At 43.4% G+C, this 27904-nt stretch overlaps 1 protein-coding gene across 6 annotated transcripts; it reads right to left on the bottom strand.

The window, feature by feature from the left end:
- Nucleotides 1-170: 170 nt before the first annotated feature.
- On the bottom strand, nt 171-27904 carry LOC115175472 (oxysterol-binding protein-related protein 3). Of its 6 annotated transcripts, none has more exons than XM_029734708.1 (22): nt 27800-27904; nt 8429-8621; nt 8019-8135; nt 7496-7549; nt 7239-7352; nt 6942-7118; nt 6601-6697; nt 6402-6502; nt 6128-6220; nt 5779-5935; nt 5545-5669; nt 5276-5386; nt 5076-5172; nt 4713-4960; nt 4398-4535; nt 3875-3938; nt 3663-3741; nt 3409-3553; nt 2683-2827; nt 2408-2534; nt 2135-2257; nt 171-525 (listed from the first exon to the last, which is right to left on the bottom strand). In XM_029734708.1, the coding sequence occupies exons 2-22, from the start codon at nt 8492-8494 to the stop codon at nt 426-428; spliced, it is 2478 nt and encodes an 825-aa protein (XP_029590568.1). In that variant the 5' UTR covers nt 8495-8621; nt 27800-27904; the 3' UTR covers nt 171-425. The 6 variants fall into 6 exon arrangements, with proteins under 6 accessions (XP_029590568.1, XP_029590572.1, XP_029590573.1 ...); XM_029734712.1 differs by having other exon boundaries at nt 4713-4957; XM_029734713.1 differs by having other exon boundaries at nt 6601-6694.

Here is a 27904-nt window from a genome sequence, read left to right as displayed (position 1 = left end):
AGCCACGTTTTTAGCTGCCCCCCCTGCAGACCGCCGGCCAAGATGTAGCTTGCCATACAGGATCTTCCACGGCAAACGCTCCTGAGATATTCTAATGACATGCCCAACCCAGCTTAGTTGGTGTTGGGTGACCATGGCCTCCATACTCTTGCAGTTGGTCTTAGCAAGTATTTCTGTACAGGACACAGTCACACCAGGCGATTCCCAGGATGCGCTGCAGGCATCTTCTGTGGAATCGCTAGAGCTGCTTGTTGTGGCGACTAAGTGACCCAGGCTTCACAGCTGTAAAGAAGTGTGGTGATGCAGACGGCTTGATAGACGGCGATTTTGGTGTGGAGGTGGAGATCCCCGTTTTGGAAAATCCTGTTTGTGTTGTGGGCAAGGATAATCTGACCCTAGATCTGTACTCCTGTGGGGTTACAGGGTCACCACAGCACAGGGAAGTCCTCTGTACAGCTGAATCCAGGGTCCTTCCGCTGCTCCCAGTATGTATTAGAGCTCAGCCACGTGTCATCCTTTGATTTCCTGTTAAATAAACAAAAACAGCAGTCACATTTCTATATATTAATAAAACTTAACACATATTCCAAACATACTGCATAACCTGGCTGTAAGTGTACAACCCTAACCCTCAGTACACCTTCAAGTAGAACAGTGAGATCTCATGACTACACAGAACAACCAGTCAGACACTGAGGGGCTCCATGTTCGGCTGGAAATAAGGCGGTGCTAGTGTTAAAATGCACGTTAGTTTGCAATTTCGTCATTTAAAAACTGTCGCACCGGCATTTCCCAGCCCTAACGCCAAGTTTGGCAATTCACCTGTCTAACATCAGCACGCTTGCGCCCAGATGGGAGAGGTGGAAATATTTTCGGCGTGTCCTTAAAAACATGATCCAAGTTTCTATTTTCAGGCAGTGCTGATAGGATACTTAAGACCAACCAAAAGCTGGTTTTAGTGGTAACACAGTTGGTTATGATACAGCCTATCCAGCCGTGACACACACTGCCCATATGAACATAGAACAAGAGTAGCATAATGTTATTTTGGTGCCTTTATACTAGAACCATAAAAAAACTAATGTTTCCCCCCCAACCATTTAATTTATTTGGTTAAAAACCAAGCATAGCCTCCTTCCCTCTCAATAAAGGCTTTTTTTTGTCCTGCCCAACACAACCGTGAAGTAGACAAGACTGTTGATAAAGAGATTGATTTCCCAGCGGTCTCAGCAGCCAATCTTAATCACCAAAGCTTTATTCACATATAATGTTTGAGAGGAGTAGAACAGTGATCTGACATTCCCTTTCTATCTATGCATCGTAGGCAGGCCCACATTATTTTAGCCATGCAGGTCCCGTTGTTGGATGTGTGTAAAATCCTCCATGTTGTTTTAATACTCTATGCCCACGGGACAAATGATGGTGCCTGTAAGTGTAACATAGCCTATTTAAAACAAGTTGTTTTGTTTAGAATTTGATTCAAATTATTCCTTTTCTTTTTAGGTCTTATAAATACTGAATTCAATCTTGCTTATTGTCATGCTCAGATATAATGTCATTTACAGTAGCCTAGCCCCTATGTCAGTGTGAATGCTATTGGGCCATGCAGTGACTTAGAACAACGTGGACTGCAAATGGGTTCAAGTTAACGTATTTAGCAAAGATAATGTAGACCCATGTTATTTAGTTTTTGTAAGCCAATTAGATCTACCATTGCATTAGATTTGTTAAAATGGAGCCCAGAGGCTAATGGAGTGTTATTCACATGACAGACCTGTGACGGTGTGGTAAGTTATATAGACAGAGTGGTGCCATTCCGTCAGACCTTTTCTATATTGTACAGCAGTGGTTCCCAACCAGGGGTACTTGGCCTATCCACACGGGGTACGTGAGAAGACTCATGAGATGATAGGCTTGCTGGTAAAATGCACATGAGGGCGTACTTCAGGGGTAAGCGAAAAATGTTGGGAACCACTGCTGTAAAGGATACTGTGCAGTTAAGAATTAAGACAGCCTTGTTCTGTCTTCGTGGCTAAATGTGTGAACAATGAACTCCCTTGTCTGCTGGAATCAGACAGAAAGGAAGGAAGGCAGGCAGGCAGGCAGGCAGGCACACACACACACGGTGGCGTACTTGAAGAAGCGTGGTTTGTGCGTCATGTTGTTCTCCTCCAGGGCTTTTCTCCTTTCTCTCTGGAGCAGCTCTATCCTCTGTTTCTGCTCCTCAGCCCCCTCAATGTTCCCTTCTTCCAAACACCTGAGACAGAGAGAGAGAGAGACACTCGAGTGAAAAGGATCCTATGAGAAGGGTGATATAATACAGGGAAGTATGAGAAAGGAATACTGGATTAGGGAGAGCTAGGAAGAAGACAGAGAGAGGAAGAGAGAATCCCGGTGTGTGTCCTACCTCTGGTCGAGACGGAACCGTGTGTCTGTAGGGGGTAGGAAGGGCTTCAGGGCGGCATCAAGCTCATTCAGCTCCACACCAAACTGTGTAAAGCCATAGTACTGGTCCTGGTCCACAGGCATGGGGTCTACACAAACGCATGACAAAAATCACTATTTTAAACTATTTTCAAGGTAAAAGATCATAAGCTATAATATTTACGTGGAATGCCACTTTATGTTTGTGAATATGGGTGTGTGAGTTGTGACGGACAGCCCAAAGAGCCAGTCACTCACTTGCTCTCCAGATGCAGATGGCAGAGGGCGTGTCTCCTTGGTACAAGCCTTCATGCCATTTGCCAAAGAATGAGTGGATGACACGCCCCCCACTGTCTGTGACCACTCCCTCTATCTTGTTCACCGTTGAGCTCCACGATTTCGCCTGTGGATTAAATATGCACAACATGAATAATAAACAAATGAAACTAATGATGCAAAACAAATACAAATGTACTGTTACAAATCAGAAACCCATAAAACACTGTCAATCATGTGATGAATTCTAAATAATACATGAATCCATCCACCACTCATTAGTTACTTAAGGTTTCCAGGATAATGGTCACCAGGATGTTGTTTCTCCTGTTCCCCAACAGATGGTGCTGTTACACCTGATAATACCCTCAGGGGTGTGTTGGGTTTTTGCCCTAGCACTTCACAGCTGACTCGAATTATCAAAGCTTGATGATGAGCTGATCACTTGAATCAGTTGTGTAGTGCTAGGGCAAAAACATGCACCCGATGGTCCCAGGACCGAGTTTGGGAAACGCTGGCCCAGGGTTTCATACGTGTTGGCCAATTTACATTGAATTGCGTTAGGCTGTTTTAAATAACACCCTATTCCCTATATAGTGCACTACTTTTGGTCAGAGTCCTATGGGTAGTAGTGCTCTGTATAAGACATAGGTTGCCTTTTGGGACGCACCCATCATGTAACAGGTATGGTATAGTCCATCTCCTCACCTTGATGAAGGTCACTGTACACTGGCAGGCGTCACTGCTGGTGTTTTTGATTGACATCTCTCCGTAGTGTTCTATCCAGCGCTGGCCACTCAGGATGTTGTGGATGCAGGACGTTACCTTGTTCCACTCATAGTGGTCCCCAAACCTGAGGATGACAAACACACCTGTCACACACACACACACACACACACACCTCTATTTCATATGAAAGCAGCTCTGACACACACACACTCTATCAAATCAAGGAGACTCACCCTGGCAGGGTCACATGAGTGGTTCCCATGGGAACAATCTCCATGGATTTCCCCCAGAACTTATTCTTCCACTGGACATCTGACAGAGAGACAGACAGGGGACAGAGAGACAGACAGGGGTAGTAGGTGAGTGGCGCAGATAACCCTCACAATAACAATCAGAAATAGAAGGAAAAGGTGGTGACATGTTTACTGAAAACATAGAAGCTCACCTTGCCAGAAAGTGAAGTTGTTAGAGTCACAGTGACATGCTGAAACAGGTGGGTGATGGCTCACCTAAGACATACAGGGGGTTCAACTGGTGAATACATGTGACTGACAATGTTATGAGTCTTCAGTCATCCTATGCAACGGTTCTGTTCCAAATGGCATCCTTTTCCCTATATAGTGCACTAGTTTTGACCAGAGCACTATGGGCCCTGGTTAAATTTAGTGCACTAAATGGGAATAGGGGGTCATTTGGAAAACACTAAATGAATCAGCCCAGTGATTCTTGGTTTACTGTATGTTATTTGACCTTTATTTAACTAGGCAAGTCAGTTAAGAACAAATTCTTATTTACAATGACGGCCTAGGAACAGTGGGTTAACTGCCTTGTTCAGGGGCAGAACGACAGATTTGTACCTTGTCAACTCAGGGATTTGAACTTGCAACCTTTCGGTTACTAGTCCAATGCTCTAACCACTAGGCTACCTGCCGCCCCAACTTGTTCCTGTAGGTTTAGTTCCTGTTTACCTGTTCTGCTATGAACTTGAAGCCCTTGTCAGGTCTGTCACACTCGTAGGTCTCTCCCAGGACAGGGTTAAAGGGTTTACTTCCTGCCCGGTGATAACTGGAGGCATATGCAGACACTGCAAATGTTGCCACATACACCTGCAGCACAGGACACACACACACACAGAGACTGTGTTACTTACCATGTGTAGGTAGAGGTTGTGTGTCTGGGTTCCCACAATGCATCATAAGAATCATGGTGTGAGTATGTCCAAATTCTCTCACCATGCGTTGCTAGGCATTGTGTGTGTGTGTCCTTGCATCCTATACCCTCACCATTCTCTGGTACGGGTCTTGTGTGTGGTTCGCTGTATCCAGCAGCTCAGAGTACTCCACCTCCTCACACAGCCTCTGTAGTGTGTTGAGAGGCTCGTTGAGATGAACAGGCATGGCTACCTTGGACAGGTCCTTCCCTATGTTGTTCTTGAGGATGTTCCATAGACTGACACTGCTGCTGCTGGGCTGGGGGGAGGGGAGGGTAGTCCGCCTGCGGGCCACCTGAACACCACTTCCTCCTGAGCCTGCTGAGTGGGTTGGGGGGTGCTTAAAATGGAGGTAGCAAACATTTGCTCACTCGTACAAATTGTATGCTTGTCATAGAAATACTCATATGCTGGCCCATGCACCCGCACGGCATACCAGAGTCATGTCTCTCACTTCCTCCCTCGTTGCTGTAGCCGGTGTCCATGGAAACACTGTCGCTGACATCACTGATATACGAGTCATCATCAGAAGCCTGGAGACAAACAGAGAAAAAAATATATGAATGACTGTTCAGGGACAGATCATTGTTGATCTCCCTAATGGTTAGGGTTGGGTAATCTGATCTTAAGGCTCACCTCGTTCTCAGAGGAGCTGGAGGTCAGCTGGTACTCCTGAGCATCAAAGAACTCCGACATGGACTCATTGGACGCCTGGTGGACAAGTTGGCGGGATCCATCTGGGAGACCCTGATTGGTAGAAGAGGTTGATTGGCAGCAGAGGTTCAGATCAGTCCCAATGTCATGTTTGGCATATAAACAATCTCCTGAAATCAACTTGACATGTGCAGTATTGTGGAACACAGCACATGCACACACACGCTCTCTCTCAAACACACCCAACTCACCGAGCCATAGCCGGTCTTGAGGCCCATGACCTGTGCTGGAGGAGGGGCCTTCAGGTCAATAGTGTGTCTCACTCTGTCTCTCTCTGCTGATAGAGAACTATAGGCTGACCGCAGAGTGGAGTGAACTAGAGACACACACAGAGCGAGAAAAAAAAGGTGTGTTTTAACCATCATACCCAGCCTGTAAAATACCTGTACTTGACCCAGTGGACCGATCTGACACCAGGGACTCACTATTGTTAGCCAGCCTGCAGAAGTCTTCCTGGAGGCGGTTGGCATCAGTAGGTGAGTCTGGGGTTTCCAGGAAGGAGGTGTTGGCTTCAGCAGTAGAGAGGTTTGGGTGGGAGGTATGGAGATGAGGAGAGGCAGGCGGTGAGCCACAGCCAGGAACCTGGTGGAAGGAGGGACCTCAGGGTTAAAGACAACTACAGGTGGGGGATGTATTGGGTGTCACGCAGAACTATTTTCCTAGTAGTCTTTAGTCAATGCAACACTATCAAGTGGCTGTAGGATTTAGCACAGGTCAAAGTTGACATGGAATGGTAGCAGCTGTTGCTTTGAGAGAACGTAAAACAGCTTGTACCTGTAGCGTGGCTGGGGCATCTTTGGTGTAATTCTTTGAACGCCACTTCCTGGGACCCCTCTTCTCCTTCTTGGGAATGTCATATGTTGAGGCCTGGTGTCCCAGTGGAAGTGGAGAGGTTAGGGTTAAAGTCTAGGGGTTAGGAGAGGTGTGCATACCTACCATGTACTCATAGCAGGGTCAGAGTAAGGGTAGTGAAGGTTAAAGGGGCTGAGTACAGTATGTGTACTGGGTCAAGGTTAGGGTCAAGGTTAAAGGGCAAAGGTTGTGTTACCATGAGGCTGATGGCGGGGGCAGAGTAAGTGCGGTGGAGAACCTCCATACTCTTCAGCAGCAGGTTGAGTTCCAACAGGTAAGACTCACAGTCCTCCAAGTCTGACAGAACGATGAGGGATATGAATTAGAGAAGGTGAGAGCGAGTCCATACAGAGAACTTAAGGTGAGATCCATCAGGAGATGTTTGATCTCCCTACCTCTGCAGCACCTGTCCATGTCTTCTGAGGAGTGAAGCCAGGCACTGACCTTAGCCTGCTGGACTACTGACGCCTGCTTAGCCAGACTGGAGTGCTGCTGAGAGAGAGAAAGCAGGGGAGGGAGAGAGCAAGAGACAATGAATTTAATATGCATAGACATACAGTGATTCATATAAAATACATACAGTACAATAATGAAATTATGATTGGTCAGTCAAGAAGCGTCAGTAAGAGTTTGCTCTTCGGCACAGATCTAGGGTCAGCTTACCATCTCCAAAATTTGAACCATTAGGGCGAAAGCACAAAATGTATCATATATCCCTGTCTAAAGAGAAGCGTACCCGTCTCATGGACTCGTTGAGGTTAGGGGAGAGGTGTGAGGAGGGGTGGAACAGGTGCCTCTCGTGGGGGTACATGGCGATCTCGTTCTGACGGAAGACACGGTGATGTCGTAGCTTCGACACCCAATCATCAAACAACTCCTGTGACTTCACTTCCTGAGACTTCTCAGACTTCACCTATTGGACAGCGAGATGTGATGTCATTTAAACAGAAGAGAGAGAGAGACAGAGACAGAGACAGAGACAGAGAGAGAGAGAGAGAGAGAGAGAGAGAGAGAGAGAGAGAGAGAGAGAAACCTTGAGGTGATAAATGTTGTTGTTGGCGTCCAGATCGATGGCCTTGGTTTTCTTTTTGATTGACATGACAGACAGCCCCACATCAATGCAGCCATGCAGCTTGCCTTTCTTCAGCTGGAAACAAAAGCAAAACGTCAGTGTGTGTGACTAACTAACTAAATGAGCGAATACTCGCTCCTTCAATGACACATACATTAGCTCAATTGTGTCTGTGTGCATTGCATCTGCTTGACAGATACTTTTGAATAGGCACTTACATCAGCTCTACATTTGGAGTACTTCAGAATGCCTTTCTCCAGCAAGAAGTATCTCTGGATAGCAAGAGAAAGTACCAACTGTTTTAGCCATCCATCTGTCATGTTCAAACTTTAATTCATCTGCTTTGGGCCAAGGAAATAACGTCACACTTTAGATATTACAGTTGTGGACAAAAGCTTTTCCATGAACAAGATATCCATTTAAACACTCCATTCAAATTTCACCTCCAACTTAACATAAGCGTCTTATCAGCGCTTTAGATAAGCACCATGTACGTGTCAGGTAGAACACCTCTATGTGCCAGCCCTTCAGGTAACTCAGGGGTTAAAAAGAGCCAAGTGCCTCCTTGATTCCTCAAGTCCTCTCCGCACATCCTTCAGTTCAGAAGAGGAGAAGGTCTGAAGAGAACCTATGACCTTCTCCTCCAATGCATGTAGAGAAGGTGAGGAGAGAGGAATCAAGGATAGACACTTGAGATTTACCTGCAGTAAGAGGTAAAGAGGTCAGGGAGGCTGAACCCACCTTGTGCCATCCCTTCATGGGCCATTTCCTCCTCTTGAGCAGGAAGCCCTCCTGTTTCTCTGGCTCCTGGATGTTGCCAGGGTTACCCTTCAGCCCCTCTATGATCTCCCAGCTGTCCTGTAGACAGAGACGCATCGGGTTACACGCATACACAACCACATGAAGAGAGGAGAGGCTGCATCTCTGACTTAATGTGTCCTCTAACCCAGGCAGGGAGGGTTAGGAGTGTTGCTAGGTGCCCTCCAGTCAGGCCATAGCCAGTTCATTTCAGTTCAGCTGACGTTTGGTCAGTCAAGATAAGCATCAAAATATTAGTGTCGCAACAAGACATTTGAGACAGAGCGGAGTTCATTCAGACAGGCACGCACACACAGAGATGCACGCACACACACACACACACACACACACACCTGATGGATGCCATGTTTGGACGAGCCGCTACTGCTGTCGCTGTGGGAGGGGGATGTTGATGTCATCTTTCTGTGACTCGACAGTTGTGCTTACGATCGTCTAGTCTCAGCGGAAACCACCAAGATCACAACGGGGTCACCAGGAACATCACCTAGCACACCGACCTCAAGAGGGCGTCATCATGAATAACCCCTGTTGAATAGGAAGAGAGAGACGCGGTGATTAACAGAGCATTATTACTTCATTTTCAGCATGTTGAGACAAACAGGTGAGCTGAGAGAAAGGAAAGCCACATTCCAATGTAGGGTTGCTTTAGTGAAGCAGCAGACCAATGAGACGTGACTTCTGAGAGAACAGACAAACTATCCTACCTCCTCAAAACTAGGTGCGCTTTTAGGTTAGGCACGAGATCATCAGGTGTTCTTTATGTTTGCATGAGCTCTCTGACAAACACTTCCGGCAGCATACACCCTGTGTATGGGGAAATGCCAACGTCTCTATATGAACTATGGTAGTGCATTGAACCAGTGGCAGCAGCCCAGTCAAATCCACATGACTCCCAGGCCAGTCAAAGTCACAGCTACTGTGCTGATCAGCAGAGTCCACAAGTGAGTCAGGGTTATACAAGTCTTCAAATCTCAGAGGACTAGATTAACCAGTAGCTACACATGCTAATACTCACAAACACTGGTAGAGACACGGAATTCTGCTGTATTGCAGTTGCTAGTAGCATAAACATTATTGTGATGAATAAAATGTCTACATTCTGTGAATTGAGACAGGAAACGTTAGTTGCTAGCAGCACATATTAGTAAAGCAATGCGAATTCAATGTCCACATTCTATACCAAGGCACCAGGCCAAAACCTATGTAGACATTACCTTGGCTTCGATTACAGCACTGCAAACACCTGGGTCGTAATTCACTGCACCAAACAGAAGAAAACGGACCAAAATGGGGAGGGACTGCCTGAACTTGTTTAATAACAACAGGGCGGCAGGTAGCCTAGTGGTTAGAGCATTGGGCCAGTAACCAAAAGGTTGCTAGATCGAGTCCCTGAGCCGACAAGGTAAAAATCTGTCGTTCTGCCCCTGAACAAGGCAATTAACCCACTGTTGTTAGGCCGTTATTGTAAATAAGAATTTGTTCTTAACTGACTAGTTAAATAAAGGTTAAATAAGAAACACTTGTTTTCACATTGCATAATGTTTTGCTGTGGTGTACAGTAATAAATAAATAAATACAAGCCTGCTTTTTTCAAGGCTGCTTTTGCAGTAAAAAACAAATGTAGATGGGTGAAAAGCTTCTGAAGTCAAGAGTGACTCATTCCATATGTTATGTTACAGCTTGAATTAAAAAATTGATTAAATTGAGATTGTGTGTGTGTGTGTGTGTGTGTGTGTGTGTGTGTGTGTGTGTGTGTGTGTGTGTGTAACTGGCCTACACACACACAAATACCCCATAAATGTCAAAAATGAATTATGTTTGACATTTTTACAAATTAATAAAAAAATGTAAAGCTGAAAGGTCTTTAAATCAGTAAGTATTCAACCCCTTTGTTATGGTAAGCCTAAATAAGTTGAAGAGTATATATATATATATATATATATATATATATATTTGCTTAACAAGTCACATAAGTTGTATGGACTCACTGTGTGCAACAATAATGGTTAACATTTATTTTATGACTACCTCATCTCTGTATCCCACACATACAGATAATTGTAAGGTCCCTCAGTTGAGCAGTGAATTTTAAACAGAGATTCAACCAAAGACCAGGGAGGACTTCCAATGCCTCAAAGGGCCCCTATTGGTAGAGGGGTAAAAAAAAAGCCGACACTGAATATCCCTTTGAGCATTGTGTAGTTATTAATTACACTTTGGATGGTGTATCAATACACCCAGTCACTACAAACATACAGGCGTCCTTCCTAACTCAGTTGACGGAGAGGTCAGGGATTTCACCATGTAGCCAATGGTGACTTTAAAACAGTTTAATGGCTGTGACAGGAGAAAACTGAGGATGGATCAACAACATTGTAGTTACTCCACAATACTAACATAAATGACAGAGTGAAAAGGATGAAGCCTGTACAGAATACAAATATCGCTTACCAAGACGACATTGAATGTTCCTTAGTGGCCTAGCTACAGTTTTGACTTAAGTCTGTGGCAAGACTTGAAAATGGCTGTCTAGCAATGATCAACAACCAACTTGACAAAGCTTGAATTGTACAATCAAGGTGTGGAAAGCTCTTAGAGACTTACCCAAAAAGACAAAGCTGTAATCACTGCCAAAGGTTATTGTAACATGTATTGACTCAGGGTTATGAATACTTATGTAAATTCAATATTTCTGTATTTCATTTTAAATAGAAAAGCAAAATTTATAAAAACATGTTTTCAGTTTGTCATTATGGGGTATTGTGTCTAAATGGGTAAGAAAAATATTTTATCCATTTAGAATTCACACTGTAAGACAAAATGTGGAATATGTCAAGGGGTATGAACACTTCTGAAGGCACTGTAGATCAACATTCTTAGTGAGGCACAGAATGAGAAACATGTTGATAATCAGGATGTACACTGCGTGTCAATGGTTAATAAGAAGTGAACAAATCTGCCCACATTCTCACATTCCTCTCTTCTCCATCCAGGCTGTGGCATGCCCAAACCTGGTGTGTGTTATAGACCCACTCCCTAAACATGGAAATGCTTTGGGTGGATTGCAGTTTGTAAGAGACTGTATACTGTGGAAATTTACACTGTGCCTTATGGATAGAATGCATGCGTCTGTGTTTTTCCAACGTGCTGTCTAGTTCAACCAAAGGCTCTAATGTTTGTGTGTGTGGTGGTGGTTAGTCTGTTAGTGTGTGTGTGTACACTGTCTGGTTCCCCATAGGCCTCTCAAGAGTCAGAGCCATGCCCAGGACATGAGTCATCAGCAGGAAGGAATGTTCGCTGGGACACAACACTCCAACCACTGAGTATTTCCATGGAAACGGACCCATGATCAGCAACATGGGAAGTTCATAGGAGCATGTCTAATTGGGTGTCAAATGAAAGCTATTGTAAAAGTGTCTATATTTTGGGGAAATGAAGGCAAGGATACATTTTTCAAACATTTTCCATTTTAGGCAGAAGTAAAGGCTTTGATTTCAGGATAAAACAGATGGAAAGGGGATCTTAGAAAACATCTAGCAGAAAGTCTAAAAAAAGGTATCAAGAACTACATCAACACAATAACGTTGACATTCTGTAGAAATTGTTTACCTTCTGTAAATGTAAGAAAGATTGCCTTGTGCAATATTATCTTGAATATATTTTCTAGTTTGCTCCCTCATTGAGGGAGGGAGGATACAGTGGCTTGCGAAAGTATTCACCCCCTTGGCATTTTTCCTATTTTGTTGCCTTACAGCCTGGAATTAAAATGTTTTTTTTGGGGGGGGGTTGTATCATTTGATTTACAAATCTGAACATATAATAGACATATGTTCCATAATTTTGGATAGCACAGTACAGTGAGTAAAGCACAGTCTAATATAATATATTGTATACTATACAATTGTATTGTATAGTACAATTGTATAGTACAATTGTATTGTATATTGTACTCTACCTTATTGTACTACACTGTACTGTGCTGTCCAAACTTGTAAACATGAGGAGAATGACATATCCATTATGATGCATTTCTGTGTTGTCCAGATCAGGGACCCAGGATGTAATTCCATTATCGGGTGTAAATCCACTTCACTTACTGTAGTTCAAATCTCAAGGTGCCATGTCACAGCTGACAGCCCATTCATCTTTCAATCTTCATTGAGAGCAGATATTTAACAGAATTAAATATCAGAGGGAGATTTTACCGTGATCCCGTTGCCAAAGTTTGCATCTACACAGTTCTTCCACTAAATAGGTTTTGGTAAATTGTTCAACTTTGAAATCACATTTTAAAAATCAAATCTCAATTCCGTTACTGTGGAATTGCACCCCCAAGTGGCACCCTAATTCCCATTTAGTGCACTACTTTTGGCCAGTGCCCATAAGGCTCTGGTCACATACAGTACACATATGAATTAGGTTGCCATTTGGGAGGTAACCAACCAGTGAGCCTAGATATCAGACTACACCTCAGCTACAGCAGTCATGGCAACAGATTATTACACTAACATTGCATGGATACCCTTTAGTATGGCAGAACTCTCCAACAGTTTATTTATTTCATTTTTTATTTCACCTTTATTTAACCAGGTAGGCTAGTTGAGAGCAAGTTCTCATTTGCAACTGCGACCTGACCAAGATAACGCAAAGCAGTTTGACACATACAACACAGAGTTACACATGGAATAAACAAACATAAAATCAATAATACAGTTAAAATCTATATACAGCATGTGCAAATGAGGTAGGATAAGAGAGGTAAGGCAATAAATAGGCCATGGTGGCAAAGTAATTACAATATAGCAATTAAACACTGGAATGGTAGGATGTGCAGAAGATGAATGTGTAAGTTGAGATACTGGGGTGCAAAGGAGCAAGATAATCAAATAAATAAATAAATAAAGTATGGGGATGAGGTAGATTGGATGGGCTATTTACAGATGAGCTATGTACAAGTGCAGTGATCTGTGAGTTGCTCTGACACCTGGTGCTTAAAGCTAGTGAGGGTGGTAAGAGTCTCCAGCTTCAGAGATTTTTGCAGTTCGTTCCAGTCATTGGCAGCAGAGAACTGGAAGGAGAGGCGGCCAAAGGAAGAATTGGCTTTGGGGATGACCAGTGAGATATACCTGCTGGAGCGCGTGCTACGGGTGGGTGCTGCTATGGTGACCAGTGAGCTGAGATAAGGTGGGGCTTTACCAAGCAGAGACTTGTAGATGACCTGAAGCCAGTGGGTTCGGCGACGAGTATGAAGCGGGGGCCAGCCAACGAGATCATACAGATCGCAGTGGTGGGTAGTATATGGGGCTTTGGTGACAAAATGGATGGCACTGTGATAGACTGCATCCAATTTGTTGAGCAGAGTGTTGGAGGCTATTTTGTAAATGACATCGCCGAAGTCGAGGATCGGTAGGATGGTATGTTTGGCAGCATGAGTGAAGGATGCTTTGTTGCGAAATAGGAAGCCGATTCTAGATTTCATTTTGGATTGGAGATGTTTAATGTGAGTCTGGAAGGAGAGTTTACAGTCTAACCAGACACCTTGGTATTTGTAGTTGTCCACATATTCTAAGTCAGAACCGTCCAGAGTAGTGATGCTGGATGGGCGGGCAGGTGCGGGCAGCAATCGGTTGAAGAGCATGCATTTAGTTTTACTTGCGTTTAAGAGCAGTTGGAGGCCACGGAAGGAGAGTTGTATGGCATTGAAGCTCGTCTGGAGGTTAGTTAACACAGTGTCCAACGAAGGGCCAGAGGAATACAGAATGGTGTCGTCCGCGTAGAGGTGGATCAAAGAATCACCAGCAGCGAGAGCGACATCATTGATGTATACAGAGAAGAGTTGGCCCGAGAATTGAACCCTGTGGCACCCCCATAGAGACTGCCAGAGGTCCGGACAACAGGCCCTCCGATTTGACATACTGAACTCTATCGGAGAAGTAGTTGGTGAACCAAGCGAGGCAATCATTTGAGAAACCAAGGCTGTTGAGTCTGCCAATAAGAATGTTGTGATTCTAAGATTCGAAAGCCTTAGCCAGGTTGATGAATACGGCTGCACAGTATTGTCTCTTATCGATGGCGGTTATGATATTGTTTAGGACCTTGAGTGTGGCTGAGGTGCACCTATGACCAGCTCTGAAACCAGATTGCATAGCGGAGACGCTACGGTGAGATTCGAAATGGTCGGTAATCTGTTTGTTAACTTGGCTTTCAAAGACCTTAGAAAGGCAGGGTAGAATAGATATAGGTCTGTAGCAGTTTGGGTCTAGAGTGTATCCCCCATATCTCAGACAATATGAAAGAGGTTTAACAGGCTAGTAATAGGGGTTACAATAATTTCAGCAGATAATTTTAGAAAGACAGGATCCAGATTGTTTAGCCCGGCTGATTTGTAAGGGTCCAGATTTTGCATCTCTTTCAGAACATCAGCTATCTGGATTTGGGTGAAGGAGAAGAGGGGGAGGTTTGGGCGAGTTGCTGTGGGGGGTGCAGGGCTGTTGACCGGGGTAGGGGTAGCCAGGTGGAAAGCATGGCCAGCCGTAGAAAAATGCTTTTTTAAATTCTCAATTATTGTGGATTTATCAGTAGTGACAGTGTTTCCTAGCCTCAGTGCAGTGGGCAGCTGGGAGGAGGTGCTCTTATTCTCCATGGACTTTACAGTGTCCCAAAACTTTGAGTTTGTACTACAGGATGCAGATTTCTGAAAAAACTAGCCTTAGCTTTCCTGACTGCCTGTGTATATTGGTTCCTAACTTCCCTGAAAAGTTGCATATCACAGGGCTATTCGATGCTAATGCAGAAAGCCACAGGATGTTTTTGTAATGTCAAGGGCAGACAGGTCTGGAGTGAACCAAGGGCTATATCTATTCCTAGTTCTACATTTTTTGAATGGAGCATGCTTATTTAAGATGGTGAGGAAGGCACTTAAAGAATAACCAGGCATCCTCTAATGACGGGATGAGGTCAATGTCATTCCAGGATACCCCGGCCAGGTCAATTCGAAAGTGTTTTAGGGAGCGTTTGACAGTGATGAGGGGTGGTCGTTTGACCGCAGACCCATTACGGATGCAGGCAATGAGGCAGTGATTGCTGAGATCTTGGTTGAAAACAGCAGAGGTGTATTTGGAGGGCGAGTTAGTTAGGATGATATCTATGTGTTTACGGATTTGGGTTGTACTTGGTAGGTTCATTGATAATTTGTATGAGATTGAGGGCATCAAGCTTAGATTGTAGGATGGTCGGGGTGTTAAGCATGTCCCAGTTTAGGTCACCTAGTAGCATGAGCTCAGAAGATAGATGGGGAGCAATCAATTCACATATGGTGTTCAGGGCACAGCTGGGGGCAGAGGGTGGTCTATAGCAAGTGGCAACAGTGAGAGACTTGTTTCTGGAAAGGTGCATTTTTAGAAGTAGAAGCTCGAATTGTTTGGGTACAGACCTGGATAGTAAGACAGAACTCTGCAGGCTCTCTCTGCAGTAGATTGCAACACCGCCCCCTTTAGCAGTTCTATCTTGGCGGAAAATGTTATAGTTAGGAATGGAAATTTCAGGGTTTTTGGTGGTTTTCCTAAGCCAGGATTCAGACACGGCTAAGACATCCGGGTTGGCAGAAGGTGCTAAAGCAGTGAACAAAGCAAACTTAGGGAGTAGGCTTCTAATGTTAACATGCATGAATCCAAGGCTTTTACGGTTACAGAAGTCAACAAATGAGAGCACCTGGGGAGTGGGAGTGGAGCTAGGCACTGCAGGTCCTGGATTAACCTCCACATCACCAGAGGAACAGAGGAGAAGTAGGATAAGGGTACGGCTAAAGGCTGTAAGAACTGGCCGTCTAGCACGTTCGGAACAGAGAGTAAAGGGAGCAGTTTAAATCCAGTCCATTAAAAAGCTATGTCAGTTCACTGCATAGATACCCTCTGCCAAAGCACTGAACATTAACCATTAAACCAAAACACTCTGTACACAACTTCTACACACAAAACCCTTCTCCATTGAGTCCACTGAATTGACTGTACACAGCAGCAGTGTTACCCTCCAACTGGTTCCATAGATACTAGCTAAATAAACACTGAGTCAAACTAGAGCGAGGGTGAGTCACAGAGCGAGGGTGAGTCAGACTGAGGGAGGGGAACACCAAAACATTATAGAACACGACAATACCAATCCACTGCTTTTCAGATCTCCTGTAGGCTTGAATGCAAGCTGCAACTCAATCATTTATAACACGCTGTCAAGTACTCAGCTCCGTTTCAAGTTAGTTTTGCTCTAATTAGGGAAGTGAAACCGAAAAGTAACAGTATGGTTTTCCAGGCTAATCAACTGCAGCAGAATTAGATTGTATATGTCAACACAAAGCGTTGCTAATAGCAACAGGAAGACCTATATTGCAGTACATGCTTTGTTGTGCTCTGCATAACCTTGACAACAATCAGAAAATAAGTGTTCAAAACACTTCAGTTACCTTACACTGTACACCCCTGGAGGCGTATCTGGTTGGGCACTGGAAGTTCTATTGTGGCCTTGTGTCTTATGAAACCAAGGCAATGATTAAGGCCATGACAGCTTGTAAATAACCTGGTTAAAGTTATCACATGATATTGTCAAGAGAAACACTGTGGGAATATATCAAAGCATCAGCATCTTGACTGTCTATTCATCGTGAAAGCAGCTATTCGAACGCATCAAAACACCAGTGATAAAAGTCAACTTTAAATCACAGAGTTAGGCTAACTGAGGCACAGAGCTGATGGAACAGAGGTAGCCCTGTGAAGCAAAGCCAGTCTGCCAGGTAGCTCAGGGCCATACAAGGACAGTTGCATTTACACAGCCACCTCGAATTATTCATATGGGGAAGGGAGTAGGGATGTGACGTTTAAACTAATTTGGAATTGTTAAAGTTTAGAAAACATACTTAACCAAAAATCATTGTTCTTTTCACTAAATTAAAATCACAGTGCAGTTATCACAAAACTACCATTAACAGGTTCCGATCATGATCATAAAAGCAAAAATGTAAATTCACCAAATACCTAACGCAACAATGCTGTAAGTAGGAAGAGATGGCTATGCATCTTTCAAATGATTTGCCACGAATATAAAGTTCTCCGCACGTCATCGTTAACAGTTGGATAAATGGCAGACAGTGAGACAGGGAAGCAACAGCAGTGAAGTCCTGTTTGGTAATAATTTGAGAAGTTAAATGAGAAGGTGATGAAATAAGAAAATTAGTTTTGATCAGTCGTGGAAAGAAGTGCTATAAACAAATTGTCCCTCTATTTCAAAAGAAGATGGAAAACAAGCTATGAAGGAAAATAATACTGGAGTTGTGCAAGCACTGCCAACTAGCGCTAAAATAATATTGTGATATTATTGACAATGTGCCGTTTTGACAATATCTTGATATGTAACTATCGATCCCCCCCATCACTATTAAATACCTAATAGCATATCTAGAACCAGAATACAAGATGCCGTGCCTAAAATCCGTGACGGCCCTGATGAAGAAATTGTGTGTAGCTACCTGTCTGAGCAGGCTAATGAGTCTGAGCAGTCATTCTGCTGTCATTCCAATGCACCACAAATATGCTATGCTAGTCAAAAGAGCAGGACCACACACACACACACACACACACACACACACACACACACACACCGCAGGGGTGGGTAACTCCAGTCCTCGAGGGCCTGGTTGGTGTCACACTGTTTCTCCATCCCTAGCAAACACAGCTGATTAATCATATTGAATTCTAAACTGAAGATCATGATTGGGTGATTATTGGAGTCAGGTGTGTTAGCTGGGGCAAAACTGTGACACCAATCAGGCCCTGGAGGACTGGAATTGCCCACCCCTGCACTACTGTATAACTCTTTCGACTAAAGCTGAGACATACTGAAGCCAAACCTCGTTCTATACAGTTACCATGGAGACAACCGACATGGGAGGGGATGTATTCCGTTTGTTTGGGCTTCAAGGAAAATTTGAGGGCATATCACATGGATCTATTTATAGTACCGGAGCCATTATCGACCAAAACGGGATCTCTTTTTTGGTGTTGCCTACCAGCTAGAGTTAAAGTAACTGTCCAGTGTTTGAGATGTCAATGAAATATGACCTATAATTAATTACAATATGAGTGAAATAATTAAAACATTTTGGAAGGAGAACTATATTAAAAAGCAGCTTTTCTGTGTTTGAATGGTGTGGACCTACCCCGACAAAAGAATGGTGTGGGCGTATACCGTCATTAAAAATATTCAGGAAAGTAAACAGCTGATTGGCCTGTTATACAGTTTAGATGTGTGAGATTAGAGGTGTAATTTTTTAAGTGTTTTTTCTGGATTTTTATTGGACAGTTACTTTAAAATGTAGCCTAAGTCACATCAAAGGGTGGAATCATTATTTTGAGAGCTCAGATAGTTAGAATGATTAGTGAATAGGCCTACATTATAGTCAAGGAAATCACAAAATCATATAGAGATGTTCTGTATTAAGCTACATTTCTGTGGGTGCTCTGTCAATATGAGTCATTAGGCTATGTGGGATATTTCCGCACTAGACAAGACGTCGCAATGAAAATTCCCTGAAGTGACTGATAAGGAGTGTGTTGCTGACAATTTAAGACAGACCTATGTCCCATTCAAGATAATTAACTCAGAACTCAGAAAGCTCCAACCTCCGACTTCAGTGCGTTCAAGACAAATTAGGAAGAAAAAAAAAAAACTAGCTCCTTCTGGAAAAAAGATATTTAATGGTCACCCAACTTGGGATTCCAAGTGGGAAACTCGGGCATCATCCTTGAGCTCAGACTTTCCAACATGAAGATTAATGACGTCACGATTTGACCTCACTCGAGTTTACAGTTTCCTTGAAAGCACCACTACTCTGAAATCTAACCAGGGTCATCTGACAGCCTAATGAAATAGTCCAGGGTCATCTGACAGCCTAATGAAATAGTCCAGGGTCATCTGACAGCCTAATGAAATAGTCCAGGGTCATCTGACAGCCTAATGAAATAGTCCTGGGTCATCTGACAGCCTAATGAAATAGTCCAGGGTCATCTGACAGCCTAATGAAATAGTCCTGGGTCATCTGACAGCCTAATGAAATAGTCCAGGGTCATCTGACAGCCTAATGAAATAGTCCTGGGTCATCTGACAGCCTAATGAAATAGTCCTGGGTCATCTGACAGCCTAATGAAATAGTCCTGGGTCATCTCACAGCCTAATGAAATAGTCCAGGGTCATCTGACAGCCTAATGAAATAGTCCAGGGTCATCTGACAGCCTAATGAAATAGTCCTGGGTCATCTGACAGCCTAATGAAATAGTCCTGGGTCATCTCACAGCCTAATGAAATAGTCCAGGGTCATCTCACAGCCTAATGAAATAGTCCAGGGTCATCTCACAGCCTAATGAAATAGTCCTGGGTCATCTCACAGCCTAATGAAATAGTCCTGGGTCATCTCACAGCCTAATGAAATAGTCCTGGGTCATCTCACAGCCTAATGAAATAGTCCTGGGTCATCTCACAGCCTAATGAAATAGTCCAGGGTCATCTCACAGCCTAATGAAATAGTCCAGGGTCATCTCACAGCCTAATGAAATAGTCCTGGGTCATCTGACAGCCTAATGAAATAGTCCAGGGTCATCTGACAGCCTAATGAAATAGTCCAGGGTCATCTCACAGCCTAATGAAATAGTCCTGGGTCATCTCACAGCCTAATGAAATAGTCCAGGGTCATCTGACAGCCTAATGAATAGTCCAGGGTCATCTGACAGCCTAATGAAATAGTCCAGGGTCATCTCACAGCCTAATGAAATAGTCCAGGGTCATCTGACAGCCTAATGAAATAGTCCAGGGTCATCTCACAGCCTAATGAAATAGTCCTGGGTCATCTCACAGCCTAATGAAATAGTCCTGGGTCATCTGACAGCCTAATGAAATAGTCCAGGGTCATCTCACAGCCTAATGAAATAGTCCAGGGTCATCTGACAGCCTAATGAAATAGTCCAGGGTCATCTCACAGCCTAATGAAATAGTCCTGGGTCATCTCACAGCCTAATGAAATAGTCCTGGGTCATCTCACAGCCTAATGAAATAGTCCTGGGTCATCTGACAGCCTAATGAAATAGTCCTGGGTCATCTGACAGCCTAATGAAATAGTCCTGGGTCATCTGACAGCCTAATGAAATAGTCCTGGGTCATCTGACAGCCTAATGAAATAGTCCTGGGTCATCTGACAGCCTAATGAAATAGTCCAGGGTCATCTGACAGCCTAATGAAATAGTCCAGGGTCATCTCACAGCCTAATGAAATAGTCCAGGGTCATCTGACAGCCTAATGAAATAGTCCAGGGTCATCTGACAGCCTAATGAAATAGTCCTGGGTCATCTCACAGCCTAATGAAATAGTCCTGGGTCATCTGACAGCCTAATGAAATAGTCCTGGGTCATCTCACAGCCTAATGAAATAGTCCTGGGTCATCTGACAGCCTAATGAAATAGTCCTGGGTCATCTCACAGCCTAATGAAATAGTCCTGGGTCATCTCACAGCCTAATGAAATAGTCCTGGGTCATCTGACAGCCTAATGAAATAGTCCTGGGTCATCTGACAGCCTAATGAAATAGTCCTGGGTCATCTCACAGCCTAATGAAATAGTCCTGGGTCATCTGACAGCCTAATGAAATAGTCCTGGGTCATCTGACAGCCTAATGAAATAGTCCTGGGTCATCTGACAGCCTAATGAAATAGTCCTGGGTCATCTGACAGCCTAATGAAATAGTCCTGGGTCATCTGACAGCCTAATGAAATAGTCCTGGGTCATCTGACAGCCTAATGAAATAGTCCTGGGTCATCTGACAGCCTAATGAAATAGTCCTGGGTCATCTCACAGCCTAATGAAATAGTCCTGGGTCATCTCACAGCCTAATGAAATAGTCCTGGGTCATCTGACAGCCTAATGAAATAGTCCTGGGTCATCTGACAGCCTAATGAAATAGTCCTGGGTCATCTGACAGCCTAATGAAATAGTCCTGGGTCATCTGACAGCCTAATGAAATAGTCCTGGGTCATCTCACAGCCTAATGAAATAGTCCAGGGTCATCTGACAGCCTAATGAAATAGTCCTGGGTCATCTCACAGCCTAATGAAATAGTCCAGGGTCATCTCACAGCCTAATGAAATAGTCCTGGGTCATCTCACAGCCTAATGAAATAGTCCTGGGTCATCTGACAGCCTAATGAAATAGTCCTGGGTCATCTGACAGCCTAATGAAATAGTCCAGGGTCATCTGACAGCCTAATGAAATAGTCCTGGGTCATCTGACAGCCTAATGAAATAGTCCTGGGTCATCTCACAGCCTAATGAAATAGTCCTGGGTCATCTCACAGCCTAATGAAATAGTCCAGGGTCATCTCACAGCCTAATGAAATAGTCCTGGGTCATCTCACAGCCTAATGAAATAGTCCTGGGTCATCTGACAGCCTAATGAAATAGTCCTGGGTCATCTGACAGCAAAGTTCAGCCTTTACCGCCACGACTGCTTGTCTTTCCCCTTTTTCCTTAGGATCACAAGAAACTCAGCACAGCACAGCAGGCATTTTCAAATCATATATTTGAGAATATTTCAGATGGTCCAAATGTCCTGTTGGAATGTGCGTTTTACAAGTTCAGGCTACCACCATCATCATACTGGGCGCATTCCTCTACCCAGGCGTTGTTGATGCTTGCCAGATCTTACAACGCCTGGAAAGGTATTTTACCTATCAGCTAACCACATCATAAGTTAAAGCAACCATTGGTTGATGCATGCAACGTCTAAGCAGTGGAACGCGACCCATAACTTGTCTTTAGGCTAGGCTTCCTTCAATTTAGAATATAAAGACATGCCAAGACAACCTAAAGCAATTCAATAACAAAATTAAAGTAGCCTAATCAATTAAATGTAGCCTTAGCTAATCAAATGTAGTAGGCTAGTCAGGCTGTAATACACAATTCTTTGCCTGAAACTAATGCCTGCAAAATCCTGTATATGTTCCTTACAAGCCAAAATGTTTAATAAAATTAAACTTACTCTACCGGTTGTTTGAATGTGCAGCAAAAAGACCAACCGCACATACTTTTATTTTTTTTGAAACAAAATATCCACCGGAAAATATTGTTTACCTGACTTATTAGCATTATATGGTTCAGAACCGAGGTAAAGTTAGTTTCATACTTGATATTCGGTTCTCTCGTCAATAGCCATGACAATGAAAATTGTATATTCTGAATCAGGGGAGGATTGAGAACCTTTTTTAAATATAACTGCTAGTAGTTAGCACACAAAAAATGGTGTGGATTGTTCTCCAGCCTCCCCTGATTCTATTCCATTTTCAATGTCATGGCATGCGTCGTTCAACAGCCTTTACATTTAGTCATTTAGCAGACAAACTTACATTAGTAAGTGTTTCCTTTTACATACTGGTCCCTCGTGGGAATCTATTGACGAAAAAAAAAAATGTATATATATACTGCTCAAAAAAATAAAGGGAACACTTAAACAACACAATGTAACTCAAGTCAATCATACTTCTGTGAAATCAAACTGTCCACTTAGGAAGCAACACTGATTGACAATAAATTTCACATGCTGTTGTGCAAATGGAATAGACAACAGGTGGAAATTATAGGCAATTCGCAAGACACCCCCAATAAAGGAGTGGTTCTGCAGGTGGGGACCACAGACCACTTCTCAGTTCCTATGCTTCCTGGCTGATGTTTTGGTCACTTTTGAATGCTGCCGGTGCTTTCACTCTAGTGGTAGCATGAGACGGAGTCTACAACCCACACAAGTGGCTCAGGTAGTGCAGCTCATCCAGGATGGCACATCAACGCAAGCTATGGCAAGAAGGTTTGCTGTGTCTGTCAGCGTAGTGTCCAGAGTATGGAGGCGCTACCAGGAGACAGGCCAGTACATCAGGAGACGTGGAGGAGGCCGTAGGAGGGCAACAACCCAGCAGCAGGAGACGTGGAGGAGGCCGTAGGAGGGCAACAACCCAGCAGCAGGACCGCAACCTCCGCCTTTGTGCAAGGAGGAGCAGGAGAAGCACTGCCAAAGCCCTGCAAAATGACCTCCAGCAGGCCACAAATGTGCATGTGTCTGCTCAAACGGTCAGAAACAGACTCCATGAGGGTGGTATGAGGGCCCGACGTCCACAGGTGGGGGTTGTGCTTACAGCCCAACACCGTGCAGGACGTTTGGCATTTGCCAGAGAACACCAAGATCGGCAAATTCGCCACTGGCGCCCTGTGCTCTTCACAGATGAAAGCAGGTTCACACTGAGCACGTGACAGACGTGACAGAGTCTGGAGACGCCGTGGAGAACGTTCTGCAACATCCTCCAGCATGACCGGTTTGGCGGTGGGTCAGTCATGGTGTGGGGTGGCATTTCTTTGGGGGGCCGCACAGCCCTCCATGTGCTCGCCAGAGGTAGCCTGACTGCCATTAGGTACCGAGATGAGATCCTCAGACCCCTTGTGAGACCATATGCTGGTGCGGTTGGCCCTGGGTTCCTCCTAATGCAAGACAATGCTAGACCTCATGTGGCTGGAGTGTGTCAGCAGTTCCTGCAAGAGGAAGGCATTGATGCTATGAACTGGCTCGCCCGTTCCCCAGACCTGAATCCAATTGAGCACATCTGGGACATCATGTCTCGCTCCATCCACCAACGCCACGTTGCACCACAGACTGTCCAGGAGTTGGCGGATGCTTTAGTCCAGGTCTGGGAGGAGATCCCTCAGGAGACCATCTGCCACCTCATCAGGAGCATGCGCAGGCGTTGTTGGGAGGTCATACAGGCACATGGAGGCCACACACACTACTGAGCCTCATTTTGACTTGTTTTAAGGACATTACATCAAAGTTGGATCAGCCTGTAGTGTGGTTTTCCACTTTAATTTTGAGTGTGACTCCAAATCCAGACCTCCATGGGTTGATAAATTGGATATCCATTGATTATTTTTGTGTGATTTTGTTGTCAGCACATTCAACTATGTAAAGAAAAAAGTATTTAATAAGATTATTTATTTCATTCAGATCTAGGATGTGTTGTTTTAAGTGTTCCCTTTATTTTTTTGAGCAGTATATATATATATATATATATATATATACTGCTCAAAATATATATATATAAAATTCTCTTTACCTCAGTGGCAAACGGAACCATATAAATACTAGCTCCCTAAAAAGTCAAGTTAAAACACTTTCCTGTGGATTGGATATACAGACAACCAGTAGAGTAAGTTTATTCAACATTCTGGCCTGTAAGGAACATTCAGACAATTGTACAGGAATTAGTTTCAGGCTGCATATACCAATTACTTGTGTATTACATCCTGATTATATCAGACTAGTAGTAGGCTAGCCTGGCTAGGATTAAAATGGATTTAATTGTCATTTTTTGTCAACAATATACACAAAATACTGTCAAAGTAGAATTTTATTTTTATTTTTTTACAAATGTTAGAATTTATGAAAAATAAAAACTCATATCTTGATTAGATGAGTATTCAACCCCCTTAATCAATACATGTTAGAATCAACTAGCAGCAATTACAGCTGTGAACTTTTATGGGTAAGTCTAAGAGCTTTCTACACCTGGATTGTGCAACATTTGCCAATAATTATTTTCAAAATTCAAGCTCTGTCAAATTGCTAAACGACTTTTCAGATCTTGCCATAGATTTTCAAGTAGATTTAAGTCAAAACTGTAACTCGGCCACTTAGGAACATTCACTGTAATCAACCCAGTTTAGATTTGGCATTGTGTGTTAGGTTACTGTCCTGCTGAAAGGGGAATTCATCTCCCAGAGTCTGGTGAAAAGCTGACAACCAGGTTTTCCTCTAAGATATTGTCTGTGCTTAGCTCCATTCCGTTGATTTTTTACCCTGAAAAACTCCCAAGTCCTTAACAATTACAAGCATACCAATAACATGATGCAGCCACCACTATGCCAAATATGGAGAGTGGTACTCAATGTGTTGTATCAGATTTGCCCCAAACATAAAACACTTCGTATTCAGGACAAAAAGTGATTTGCCTTGCCACATTTTTTGCAGTATTACTTTTGTGCCTTGTTACAAAAATGATGCATGTTTTGGAATATTTGTATTCTGTACAGGCTTCCTTCTTTTCACTCAATCATTTAGGTTATTATTGTGGAGTAACTACAATGTTGTTGATCCATCCTCAGTTTTATCCTTTCACAGCCATTAAACTGTTTTAAAGTCACCATTGGCCTCATGGTGAAATCCCTGAGCAGTTTCTTTCCTCTCCGGCAACGGAGTTAGGAAGGACGCCTGTATCTTTGTAGTGACTGGGTGTATTGATACGCCATCAAAGAGTAATTAGTAACTTCACTATGTTCAAAGGGATATTCAATGTCTGCTTCTCTTTTTTTTTACCCATCTACCAATAGGTCCCCTTCCTTGCAAGGCATTGGAAGTCCTCCCTGATCTTTGTGGTTGAATCTGTGTTTGAAATGCACTGCTCAACTGAGGGACCTTACAGATAATGAATTGTATGTGGAGTACAGAGACGATGTGGTCATTCAAAAAAATCATGTTAAACACTTATTGCACACAGTGTGAGTCCATGCAACTTATGTAACTTGTTTTACTCCTGAACTTATGTAGGCTTGCCATAACAAAGGGATTGAATACTTATTGACTCAAGACATTTCAGTTTTTCATTAAAAGATATCTATAGAGAGAGAGAGATATCTATCCATCTCCACTGACATTATGGGGTATTATCGTGTGTAGGCCAGTGACAAAAAAAACAACTGACTAACAAAATGTGTAAAAAGTCAAGGGGTCTGAATATTTTCTGAAAGCACTTATTTTCAGGGGTAGTTTTTCGCTGCCAGAGTATCTAAACATGAGTCAATTCTCAATTGCAATAGTTTTAGAAAAATAAAAGGTCTTTACTTTCATGTCACATCAAAATAATCCCACAAATGCAAAATTTACACTTACTAGTGATGGGACGATTGATACCGGAGCTCCGATGCAGTTTCTGACTCACTACCGACCCGACAATGTATCGATGCTTGTTTCAAACTATCATTATCACGTGATCAATAACGTCCAAACCTTCCGTTTGATCACGTGGTTTTTCAAACAAAACGCGAGATCACACCGATTTCGCTGCGGTTCCAGTACTTTCTTCCATCCATGTCGTTATCAAACACTAGCTCTACTAGACACCCTAATTACAATGTAGTTAGGATTTCTTTATGTTCTGTCAACTGAACGGTAGCTCAGCAGGTAGAGTCGGGAAGTCATGACCAGGACACAGACTACAGGGGATGGGGTCGAATCCGGCACAAGGCATAATGGTTTATGCACATTGTTGTTCAAACAAATCGTTTTATTTAGTCAATTATCTCCTTCTGTCCTACGCATCCTAAGTAATGTCATAGATTCAGTGTCAGCAAAGGGAAGCATGATGGAAGATGCGAACCTGCATGGTAGGCTAACTCAGGGTTTCCCAAACTCAGTCCAGGTGCCCGTTTAGTTTGTTGCTCTAGCACTACAGTTGATTCAGATAACCAACATCAAGCTTTAGTTATTTTAAATCAGCTATATAGTGCTATGGCAAAACAAATAACCAGACGTGCACCTAGATGGTGCCTTAAGACTTAGTTTGGGAAACCCTGGGCTAACTGATAGTAGGCTACTAAGAGAATTTCTGCTTGATTTGAAAATGTGTTCGGAGCATCGCCTCAATCACACCGACAGCGTTTTGCGTTTTGATATACCAGAAGTACATTCATTTCCAATGAAACGCTGTTTGCCTTGCAGCGTTGCAGAGGCAGTTGCAATGCGTTGTGTGGTTCAAAAATTGGATTTATCGAAGTGTGTGTCAAACTGTATGCATAGACGGCTTGACAAATGGTAGCAGAAGGTGAACGTTGAACTTTTGTTGCACACATAGCCAGAAGATGCTGCGTACCATTTTGACGGTGAAGGTGTGATGGAGGCATATGGATCGTGTGACGCAATTGCAGTTAACGTGTCTCCCGGCCTTTTCCGTTACACACAGGTGTTCGGAGAACGCTAGATAGCACCATTAACGTGGAGATATGACCTTGTGGCAACACCAACCGTAAAACGGTGTCATCTAACGTTAAATACATTTCTAAAATCAAATAGTTATCGCTGATATGAAAGATACGTTCCTTCAGGTTATACGTTTTCAAAACCTTAACGCAAATGATGCGTGCTGACGTTTAGCGCAAGCGTCAGGGCTCTTTAAAAAGTCCACCGGGAAGAGACCATCAATAGGCGTTAAAGGTAGTTCGCGTCGATGAATTGCGTAGCCTAGGCGTAATTATAGTGATGAGGGTGCCAAATTATGATGAGGGTGCCACATCAGACACCAGCCAACTTGATCCATTCCAACCAGTCAGCGAAAACACAATATTCCATGTTTGTAATGACTCCATGCGATCAGAACATATTAGAAGAGGAACTCCGTCATGTGGATTCATTTGAAAGATATTCCTAGCAGTTAGACACATTTGTAAATATTTTGAAAGGAATATACTGACAATGAATAAACAGCGTGACCAAAAGCAAGAGACGTGGTAGCCTACTGCAAAAGCAAAGTAAACAACATTTTCAGATGCCTACATACTAAATGAAATACAAAAACCGCTTACTTACACTTTTGAGATGAAAACTTCAGTGAATAAAATCCAGCACAAATTGTAGGGAACTATCACTCTCTGGCTTGCTGTGTGAGTGAATGCATCGATGGGAGAGGCTAAG

This window comes from Salmo trutta, chromosome 36 (assembly GCF_901001165.1).
Source record: "Salmo trutta chromosome 36, fSalTru1.1, whole genome shotgun sequence".
In the NCBI taxonomy this organism is placed as follows: domain Eukaryota; kingdom Metazoa; phylum Chordata; class Actinopteri; order Salmoniformes; family Salmonidae; genus Salmo; species Salmo trutta.
This window is presented reverse-complemented; position numbering and strand designations above follow the sequence as displayed.